We start from the raw sequence: 11734 nt of genomic DNA on the forward strand, positions 1-11734 counted from the left end.
CGGGGCTCCATCAATCGAGCTGGCCCTGCCCAATCAGAACTCTTGAATACTGTAGACGGAGATAAAGTCCCTGTGGTCCATATGAGAGGTATGTTAGGAAAGACTGTTTGGGTGAGTCCCACCTCAAACAAAGGCAAACCCATCCGAGGGATTGTCTTTGCTCAAGGACCTGGTTGCACTTGGTGGGTAATGCAAAAAGATGGAGAAACACGATGTGTACCACAAGGGGACCTAATTTTGAGCGAGAAGAGTTTGTAATGCTTCATCGTATATATGTGTATATATATGTATGTATAGGTAAAAAGGGGATTAATTTGGGAATGACTAGATGGAGTAGAATAAGGGGTGGATAATGTCCTAGTTCAGCAGGAGGGACCAGCTAACCCTGTGTGGGGGTGATCAAAGCTGTGTATTCTACCCCCTCTATTCATTCCCCAAGGTCAATGGGCCATTAGCAGCAGCTGTCCAGGGAGCCATTATCACTTCACACCCAGCCTGAGGGGGGCGGAGCTGCCAATGGGCCATCAACAGCTCAACACCCCCTGGCTCCCACAGTTAATCACCCATTGTGTGAGTCCCCGCCCAGGGGGAGGGACTGAGAGCTTCCTGAGGGTACATAAGTGATGGGTAAGAAGACCTCGGGAACCTCTCGTCAGATCCAGAGCAGCAGCAGGACCTTGACAGGAGGAGATCACCGCTCTCGCCCAGCCCACAGCCCTTGCCTGCACCAACAGGTTTTTCTTTTCCTTTTGCTCTGGACTTGGGGGAACCACAGGGGTCTCAGCACAAGGGCAAACAAACCCCCTTGGGTTTGTGCCCCAGGACACTGGGTTATACTGCTGGGGTTTTGTGAGTTGAAAGCAATTTCCCTTGTGTGTCAGTGTTGCTATTGTAATATTATTATTAAATTTTAGGTCTGACTTATAATCTCTCTCGTGGTGAGTTCATTTCCCCTGCTGGTTCACCTTTAAACCAGCACACCTTCCAATACTGGAAGGAAAGGTGAGGACAGACTTTTTAATAGGGCCTGTAGAGAGAGGACAAGGGATAATGAGTTTTAACCTGAAAGCATGTAGATTCAGACTAGATATAAGGAATAATTGCTTTATGTTGAGGGTGGTGAAATACTAGAGCAGGTTCTCAGACAGGCAGTAGATGACTCATCCCTGGTAAGCTGGACTGGGCTCTGAGCAGCCTCATCTAGTCCAAGATGTCCCTACTCAAGGCAAGGGGGGTTGGACTACTTGACCTTTAAAGGTCTCCTACAACAAAAACCATTCTATGATTCTGTAAGACAAGAATCTGGGGGAAAAAAAATGGGGAAAAAACCCCAATCACTTGGCTCAATCACTAGCTCTAGTAGGCCTTCACACCTTCCCCTCAACTATCAAGTAATGAGAGAAAAGGGTTCTTTTATTTCATTTTATTAAATATTAATCCAGATCTCTGATCCACACAAATGTAAACATGACCATTCAGTTTTTATACAAACCTTAAAAGAAGGAGTACCAGGTGACTGCATGCAAAGACGGCTATCACTGGGGACTAAATAATTGCTGCAGGAAGCCAGTGCCTTAGAACATCTGAGCTACAGTTCCTGATTACAATTATGACCAGTGAGGATTTCTTACCTACTAGGAGTAAGATGTAAAAATGTATTCCAGGAAAAATACTTTTAATATAGTATGGCCAGACTTTGCGAACGCAGATTTGGGAAAGGCTCTCCCCACGTGGGTGTGGCCTTTCAGCCTGCACAGTGGATTTTTTAGGTGAGGCACAGGGCGTGCAGAACTGGCCCCACCGTTTCAGTCCTGAGGTCCATCTGCCATGGCCAAGTGAGCTTGGACAGTGACAGTGAAGTCCTTGAGACTGTCACAGCACCTGGTACTAACCGAGGCTGACCCTGCTCAGCATCCAAGATGTGACGGGAGGGGATGGCAGGGAGGCATTGAACTGCCAGGGGACGGTCCCACTGAGACTGGAACTTGGGACCTTGGGATTCGGAGTCCAGAGTGCTCTCCTTTACAGCATGGGACCACCCACTTTTAATATGAAGGTCAGAGAACTGGACAAACACTTATCAAAGACAGCAGGTGAAAAGAGGGATAAAACTTACAATAGGGAATCCAAAAAAAAGGAAAAAGTAAAATACAAACAACAAAGCAACCCCCTTCTATCTCAAAGAAAAAAAGTTCTCCTTTCCCTTCTCAACACAGAGATAACAAAAGATCTGCTCTTTGCACAGTGATTATATACACAACTTAGTTTTTATTACTGATGCAGTTGCATAATAAACCTTTTAAGTATTCTTTTGAAATAATATCTGAAATCATTAGTAGTGGTTCTCAGCAGATAAAACACTGTGTGATTGGTTTACTTTATGCACAAACACAACACACAGTAACACCCTGTTTCAAATTAGTATTTATAAGAGCATAAGTACTCCCCAGTTGCTGCTGAGGGACAGGCTGAGCATTCATCAGCAGGTTCTGACCAGTTGTATCATGCATCACTTGTTTCTCTTGGGTTTTGCTACTCTCCCTCCCTCTCCCTCTCCTTACTATTCCAATTACTATTACTGTTGTTGTTATTACCATATTTAGTATTCTATTATATTCAATATCAGTATTATTTTATATTTATATTATAGCTAGTATATTATTACTATTGTTGGTGGGGTTTTTTCAATTATTAAATTGTTATCTAAACCCACAAGGCTTACCCTTCCTTTCCAATTTGCCTCCCAACTGGCACAGGGGCCAGGGAGAATGGGAGAGCAGTTGTGTGATACTTGATTTCCAGACAGGATTAAATCATGTCAACGACACTTTAGAATTATTTATCCACCATTTTCCTGTGATTTTGGAACTGACCATGCAAGCTTACAGCCAGCTGCCATGTGGAGCCTATAACATCCTGTCACTACAGAAGATACAGAAAACATGGATGAGAGAGGGAGAAGTGGCTGTTAAAGGAACCAACCAGCCTCACTGGCTTAGATGCATGTCACTACTCAAGCCATTATCAAGAACACTTGAAAGACTGAACCAGCAGAGATGATTAAGGACGGCTGAATACTGCTGTCTCTCTACACTTACCCCGTATTACCTACCAGGTCTGCAACAATATCACTAAAACAAACTTTACTGATGTTCAATGTCTGGAGGAAACCAGACCATCAATTCTTTTCACAATGGCAAGCTCATATATGATAGACACAGTTGTTCTTCTTCAGACTCCAGTTGTTCTTGTAATGAGACAGACCTTTCAAACCAGAAGTGGATTCCTATGCTATAACCATACCCTGTGCTTCGGCGTAACTTTAAGCTTTCCCCGCCCATTTCTCTCCTCTCAGATGGAAGTAACTGCTGTCTTCTGCTTGGACAGGCACGGCATAAGCCATTTTTTCATATTTTCCAAGACAGCAGCAGACTGTATGAAACAAACAGTGGGGAAATACATTCTCTAAGAAGCAACAGTTTTATTCCAGGATTTGAATATCTGCATGTTTCTACTGATTTTTAGGTTGTCAGACTTTTATTACTAACAACTCAAAGAGTTGCTTTGCAATCCAGCTGTAATGTTAGGCACTCAATTAGCCAAACAATGAAAAGGCAATGTTTTTACACTACTGGCCAGGGAAGGGATTCTTTTGAGGGAATGCCTTGAATATTAATTTTTTACTAACTTCCTTCTCATTTTATGCATACTATGTTTAACCCCAAATATCTGAACAGGTCAAAGCCATGAAAGATCTCGATCAAAATACTTCATTCAAAGTGCAACTTCCACAAAGACTAAGTATTTCCTTTGCAGAAAACACGGTGCAGAAAGCAGAAGATATACCTTGACTACAGCGTACCTACTAAAGAACTTAAGAGACGAAGAGAGCCATGACAGCATAAACCAGTTGCTCCTGCACTATCTTGGCATTGCCACTGAATTGTTGCTAACTGAAGTGTTCAAGTATGACAAATTATTACGATACAATGAACAGAGTCTCAAGTCTGAATGGGGTTTAGTTTAACCATTTCAGAAACATGCACCAGAAAACAAACTAAACTACCAACTCCTGGTGTGAAAATGAATGTGTTCCTGTTTTCAGTTGAAAGCCAGATGAACCAGCTGATGAAAAAGAATTCCACACAGCGTTTGTAATGAAGATAAAAGGAAAACTAATACATAATTGGAAGACCTAACAGCACCATAAACCAACAGTTCTTTCCAAGCTTCCATCTATTTCATCATGTTTTATTTAAAAGTAGTGTTTGCCAATGGATGCATTCACCTCTTTTCTCAAAACACAAGCTACTAATAAAGTGCAAAATTGCCAGACAGTACCTCAATGCCCTTACATTTGTAGGATGGACACATTCACCCTCCACCAAGCACCAATGAATTTTAGAAAGCCCCAGAAGTGCCTTATAAGACTAAAAACCTCTGCTCATGGAAAAAAGAAACACAAATGGTAGGGTTAACAGGAACCACCAGCCTTCTTTGCTAATTAGAGACCAAAAATGTCCATCTCTACTACCCAGAGGTGACAAAACAACACACTTAAAATTATGTCACATTAAATATGGGAATAACATATCTTCTGTCTTCAGTATTCTGACTCACAGGATAATCTAAACCCAACCCATAGAACTGGGACACATGAAGTTTCACTAGAGGATAATGAAACTGTTCTCCAAGAGCAGGTGTTCAATGCAAACTGCAGAACAGTGTTCAATGAACAGAAGAGTGACATTCTTTTTATTGTGAATAAAGACTGATAGGGATAGCACCAGGTAAATGTGTTCAAACTGATCCATACTAAAATAAAGGACAGGCAGCAAGGCATAGCTTCTATGGGATGGCATAAGCCCAAATAAAGTCCATTAACTTCTTGGCTTGTGACTAGCCAGAGAAACTTTCCAAATTTATACATCTTTCTAATATTACTTAAACAACAGCAGCAAACAAACAAAAAAGTGAACACAGATTACTGTTTCCCCCTTGCAAAATGCAGAAGAATAACAACTGTTTAAAGCCCACAACTCCACCCTCTTGCAGCTCTAATTCAGATGGGAGGTACTGCCTCTGCTGACAGGTGAAAAAAAGAACTCTCTACTCCAAAAGCACAGAGGATGAATCCAAAAGCATTAAGTTTTACTTAAATATCATCTGCACAAACTTCCTGATCAGTGTGGAAACACAGGTTCTCATAGGAGCACAAGAGTAATAAAGATTTAGCTGCTAAAAGAAAGGATTCAGAGAGAGTTGGCACTAAGTTTTCATCAGGATAAAGAATTCAGACGTAACAGATTCTAGAAGTGGTAACCAAGATGTATAGCACAACACTAAAATTAGCATATCCTGCAGTTCAAGTCTGCTCCTTTTCCTTACTGGTATTTCAACAAACATTTTCCTGAACTTCATGGAGACTGTGTAAGTATGTAGAACAAGATTTTTGAGTCCAAAAGCCTTAAAAAAGGATGAGCCACCATGTAACAGCCAGCCATCTTTTGACATTGTCCATAAAATAAAAACAGCTAAACCATGCTGGAGTGATCAAGTCCTGCTGTTTGGTTTGGGGTTTTTTTCCTAGCCACAAAAGCGGCAGTAGAATTAATAAAAACTCAAAAATTCCTAATTAAAAAAAAAAACAAAACAAAACAAAAAACCCCACCAAACCAAGTGTGTTGCAATTAGTCACATATTTTCTTCTAGTTATTCCTATATTGAAGTAAAATTGTGGATACCTTACTTCCAGGACAAACAAGTTCACTCAAAGATTTATCCTGTGTAATCCTGGAATGTAGGAAAGGCTACGGTTCATTTACTGCTTTGCAACTCTGCAGTGAATAAAATATAGATCCTTATTTCCCAGATCGATTGTACTCAAGATATAAATCATATGGGCCATAAATATGCACTTGTTTAGTTTAAGTATCTTAGCTACCCTGAGAGATTTAGCTCCAAATAATCATCAGGACTTCCACAGAGGACACAAAGCACTGCACTTTCAGTGTAGTACACAGCTGAAAAGAAGCTTGCAGTTGAAAGGCATGAAAGAGCCTGAAGAACTCAAAGGGTGAAGCACAATATCATCAGATTCACAATGTAACTTCTTGTGCAATACTTGCTCCACTACCTGCACCCCTCCAAAAACATTTCCTGTGTGCCCCCTTTGAAAAGTTCCCATTTCTTTGTGGCCCCAGCTAGTTCACTGAAACACAACTCAGCTTTGTATTTATTCAGAAGTTTTTGCCTGCCACATGCAGGACTGGAGTGCTGGCTGGACTCCCTGGCCTTTAACTGTAGAGAGTTTTTCCTTCCACCCAAACCCTCCTCCTTTCCATGCTGCCTCTTTGTTCACTGCCCTGAATGAGAAAAACCAAGTAACTCACAGGAATGACAAAGTCACGCATGGCAAAGTAAGGCAAACAGAAAAACAACACATGCATACTCTGCAGGGCAGGAAACCACTACCAGTAGTCTGGGGAAGGAGTTAATCCCATTCCCTTTCCTGTGTGGCAGGACCTGCTAGGCTGTTGGCAACAAAACCCACAAGGACATTACTACCTCTTCCCCTCACTTCCAGCCACGCATTCCTGCCTTAACTTTGTGCTGGTGTTGTTTGCTGTGTGGAAAACAACCTCATTGTTTGGTGGGGGTTTTTTTAATTAATCACTAGGACTTGCAAATTAAATTGATTAAACAACCCCAGACTTAGGCTCTGAAGATGGAGGCACTTTAAGTGAATTTAGGCAAGTCTTTCTAAATGACCACAGTGTTCAAGAGTCAGCCAAGAAAGAAGAGAGCAGCAAGTGCAATTGTGTAGCAGGGGAGAGAGAAGCCCAAGACTCGACTTGAAGGTCTGGTTTGCTTTACAGAAGTCAAATACATTGCAGCCAAAATGTCTAATGGTAAAGGAAGAACAGAATGACAGAACATTATCTTCCAGCTCAAGAGCCCCCCAAATGGCTTTACAATTAAGGCAGGCAAATGTGCAAAATTGAGTTTGACTTCATCTCTTTGAAATAATGTTTAAGTATTTCAGAAAAGATAGAAACAGATTTCTCTCCACACCTCCCACCTCAAGATTAACAAGATAACAGAAAAGTTTCCTTTACACTGCTTCAGGTTCACAGTTCTTAGCAGCACAGCCTGTTTCTTCTCTAAGCAACATCTCACAACTCTTCGCCAAAAAATGAGGGGGCAGAATTGGGAGCTGAAAGTGAGCACATACTTAATCATATCTAAATGTTTATTTCTCCAGAGAACTAGAAAGTGCTATAAATGTACCACTATATAAAACAGCTCTTCAGAAAGCAGAAAATTGAAAAAAGGCAGAATTTGGGACAAGGCCCCAAAGAATGAAAATCTAACACTGTGTCAAAATGCACACAATGAACAATGCCCGTACCTCCAAATTCTGTGTTCAGTCTTCCATCCTCTTGTTGGCTGAAAAGATAGAGGGAATGGGGAGGAACACAAAGCAGACTGTATCCCATTATCTTTACTTATCATAGTCATTTGTTATCAGCCTTCTATCACTTGCTTTACAATACAATCTTGACGAGAAGTTCCTCTGTTTCTGCTTGACCTCTCAGGAATAGGTTAAAAACCCCCATGGCCTAATAATGGTGCTAGACACTCCAGCTCCTTTCACTTATTGTTACATGCAGAGTATCACTGTCCCAGACAACTATCCCTCTGAAGGGTGAAGGACCAAAATCTTTACCATCTTACTGAGAAGTCATAAAGAAACCAAAAAAAGTGTTGTTTGGTCTACTGGTCCTTCACATCAGTTCCAGAAGCTGTAATCCTGACAGTTTCCTCAACCCATAACCCATGACTGCTGACAAGCTCAGAAGTTTTTTGCTTCTGTCTGAACAGCAACATAATTTGAACAGAACTGTCTTCTTGACTCATTGTCATCATAAGCACAATCAACTACTCCTGAAATCTGATGGTTTTTTTCAAGAGGTAAGAGATGCTGATGCAATTACATCATCAAAAGAAAAGGAAACCCTATAACTTTGTGGTCAGTGATACAGGATCAGAAGAAGAATGAATTTAAAAAGGCCTAACAAGTCGCCTACAAACTTGAAATCTACAAGAAACCAGAAAAGTACTTAAAAACATAGATGTATAGGATCAAGAACCACGTAATCCAGAAGGAACATAACTGGACAGTAAGAGAAAACAGCTTTCCCAGTAAATTTGAGCAGTTTGATTCTCTCTGAAAAGGGTGCCTACCAACCATTTACAAGCAGCTTTCTTGAGGAATCAAAATTTGTTTCTGCATGTGCTCATATCATCTCTGCATTTCATACCAACACAGACAACTCCTTCCAGCTGGGGACAGGCCGCCACACAGTACACAAAGATACACTGTACTGAGATTTCCCAGCCAAAAAGGGAGAAAGGTCAAAGGACTCATATCACATAACTGGCCGAAGTGTTTTTAAAATGGAAGATGCCAAAACAGGGGGCCTTATAGTGTTCACAAAGTTCTCATTTATCACAAAAGTTTTAACAGAAACTATATTTGGCCTTGAGGGTTTGAAAAGAAAGCAAGCAGGCAAGACACAGCTCCGTGGAGGCAGCACAGAGCAAAATAAGAGATATTTGTAAGGAAAGAAATTTCATGACATATCCACAGCCATTTGCTACTCATCACCACTCAGCAGTGACCTCTTTGAGGAACTCTACTGTTTACATACCAATGCTAACCAATCTTTTCAGTATCACATCTTAGTTCTATGTTAAAAAGCAAAATTTTGAAGTTATGTAGGAAAAGCCTGTAGCCCTTACACTGAAATGCAGACACACATATTGAAGAGTGACTGCCACTGGCAGGTTTGACAGCTCTCCATGTTTTGAGAAATGCCTTAGATATGTATCTCAGTTGAGAGCATTCCTGACACTACAAAAAAAAACAAAAACCAAATCATGTGTTTGTATGTGGACCATTCTTAGGTTTTAAACATAAGAAGATGTCATGAATCTGTATTAGATACGCTGAAACAAATTTCCTACTATTGCAAATTTACCTTACAGCCACATTGTTCTAAATTGCCTTGGCTATACTGCATCTTGGATAACAACTCCATAGGTGCATAGAAGAGTCTCTGAAGAGGTTTCTGGGAGATTTTTGGTAGAGTAATAGTTCTGCAATTACAGTAGGCTGCAAATACTGCTAAAGTGTAAATACAAACTTTGAGAAATCAGTACTTGGCCTCCAGTCCTCCATTCAGTTTGGCTCAAGTCACCCCTACTCTGGCTGCTGAAAAAAATTTATTTATAAAACCATTTGATGATACAGTCAGAGAGCAGAAAAAAAAGAGAATTCCAATGCCAGCTAGAGCATAATGGCAAAAATGGGCACTGGCAAAATATTTAAGAATAAACCAAAACATATTCCTAGGTAAGCAGCTTGCCCCAGCTTAAATATACCAGAATAGGAATCACAGGCATGCAAGGTAAAAAGCCCAAGCGATATTCTCCTTCATTAAAATCATGGGTTGGCAGAGGGAGAAGGACTCTCATCTCACCCTATATCCATCTGAGCAAAGATTCAGTTTAGTCTGAACAAGTTCTCAGATGTGTGGAAAGCCTTATCTATTCAAAACACAGACAAACCAGTTTAAGTACTTTTGTATGAATGTTAAGCAAGCAACCTGGGAGGCTAAACCAGTTCCCAGGAGCAGCCAGCTTTTCTGGCATAATGCAAAAAGACTGGCCACCCCAGGTATGCATAAACTACTACTAACACAGCTCTACTTTCCTATCTAAATGAACGGTTTCCCAAGAATCATTATGAACTTTGAAAGTCCAGGCAAAACAAAAAAAAGCAACCTGTTTATACATGCTCAGTTTCACAGAGGAATAAAAAGCCCAAGTGCCTCTTTTGCAAGTTTCATGTATCCTGGAATAAACGGAAATCACCTCTCTCCAATTTTTTATTCACACATTCATCTCAGAACCATGTTGACCAATTCTAAAGCTGTTTAAGAGGATTTACTATTTCTGCTAACCAAAAAAGACATGGCTAGTTTCTTCATTAGCTCATTAACTGAGGAGGGGCTGCAAAGGTGAGAAGCGTAAAGGGACCTTTGTGGACCATTATTACAGACAGGAACAGACACCACTGGATAGACATAGCTTCAGGACTGCAGATTATAAAGGCTGAGCATCTCACTCAGCCTTTCTTTGCCAGTATTGACACACATTGAATTCCACACGTTGGGACTTTCACTCCCCACACCTGGAAGAGAAATCACGGAAAACCAAAAGACAAGTTGCCAATTGTAACAAAGGTGCAAAAACTGGTAGGAACATGAAGGAAAAGAGAAACTTGGTTACTTATTCCAGACTTGTATGACACACTGGGGTACACTATTCCCCAAAACCTCTTCCTTCTGTACTTTCCAGGCCACTTGCTCACCTCCAACAATTAGTGAATTTCCCTTCCTCATCGTTTTTGCCTTTCACAGAGAGACCTAACCTGTCATTCCCCAGGAACTTACTCATCACCATCAGAACTTTAGTCAGCTCTGGTCTCTCACAGACCAAATGTCTGTAAATCCGCTTCTCTTCAACAGTCATCTGTATTGCAGTTTCATACAGGGGTATTTCCTTGGCAATTTTATTTACAGAGGGGGAAAAAACAATCCCAAAATAGCCAAAATTCCGAATTCAGTGGTTCAAAACAACTAAGCAACAAAGGAGGTGCTACAGAAATACAAGATCTGTGGCTGTGTCACAGTCGTTGCTCAGATTACATTGTAGGGGCAGACCCAGTTCAACATCCACTACACTTTGGCTTCTCTTTGAGTGACAGCATAACCTGAAGATCTTTTTGGACCAAGCTCCAAATACTAAAATGGGATAAGGTAATTTTGATCACAGAATCATAGAATGGTTTGGAATGAAAGCGGACCTTGAAAATAATCCTGTTCCAAGGCCACGGGCGTGGGCAGGACACCCTTCAACCACGCTGGGCTGCTCAGAATCCCATCCAAGCTGGCCTTGAACATCTCCAGGGATGGACCTATCAACCTCTTAGGTTGATATTGTATCATTCTCGACTTCACCAGTGAATTTTGCCTCTCGAGACTGAAGTACTGCTCAAAACCAGAGAAAAACAAACAGGCGGAAATACGAGTTTCTGGCTCGAGAAGCGGCCGAGCGGGACGGGCAGGCCCGAACGGCGGACACTGACAGACGCAGGGGCGGCAATTCGGGGCGCGGGGCCCCCGCCAGGGCCGCGCTCGGCTCCGGGGGCGCCGCCTCGGCCGCGCCGGGCCCGGCCCTTTGTTTGGCCGCCGCGGGCACAGAGCTGGGGCGGCGCAGAGCCCTGTCCGGGCGCACCCGGAGCGCCAAGACAAGCCATAAACAAGCGAGGCCGGTGCTCGGGGGCCCCGCAGACCCGCGCCGGGCGCGCTGCGGGGCGAGGTGCCTATCCCGCCGGCGTGGGGCCGTGGCGGGGTGGGACGCGCCCGGCTCCCCGGCCCTGCGGCGCGGCCCGGCTCAGTGCGGGCGGCAGCGCGGCACTCACCCAGGTGAGGAGGCTCTCGCCAAGCTCGGCGCGCTCCAGGCTCTCCACGTTGAACATTGCGGGATGCGAGGCCGCGGCAGGGTCGGGGCCGCGGCAGGGTCCGGGCCGCCAGTGCCGCCCCGCCCCGTCCGGGCCGGGCGGTGATGCCGACACGTCACCGCGCCCTGCCGGGGCCGCCGCGCG

General features: G+C 42.9%; 1 protein-coding gene across 4 annotated transcripts in view; it reads right to left on the reverse strand.

Annotated features, from left to right (window-relative positions):
* The window catches only part of HOOK3 (hook microtubule tethering protein 3), a 95991-nt gene extending 84276 nt beyond the window's left edge, over nt 1-11715 (reverse strand). For all 4 annotated transcript variants that reach the window (XM_071581404.1, XM_071581402.1, XM_071581403.1 and 1 more), the window contains exon 1: nt 11552-11715. In XM_071581404.1, the coding sequence (XP_071437505.1) occupies nt 11552-11608 (57 nt within the window). In that variant the 5' untranslated portion in view covers nt 11609-11715. The remainder of the gene's footprint in view (nt 1-11551) is intronic.
* Nucleotides 11716-11734: the final 19 nt, after the last annotated feature.

Source organism: Pithys albifrons, chromosome Z (genome assembly GCF_047495875.1).
Source record: "Pithys albifrons albifrons isolate INPA30051 chromosome Z, PitAlb_v1, whole genome shotgun sequence".
NCBI lineage: Eukaryota > Metazoa > Chordata > Aves > Passeriformes > Thamnophilidae > Pithys > Pithys albifrons.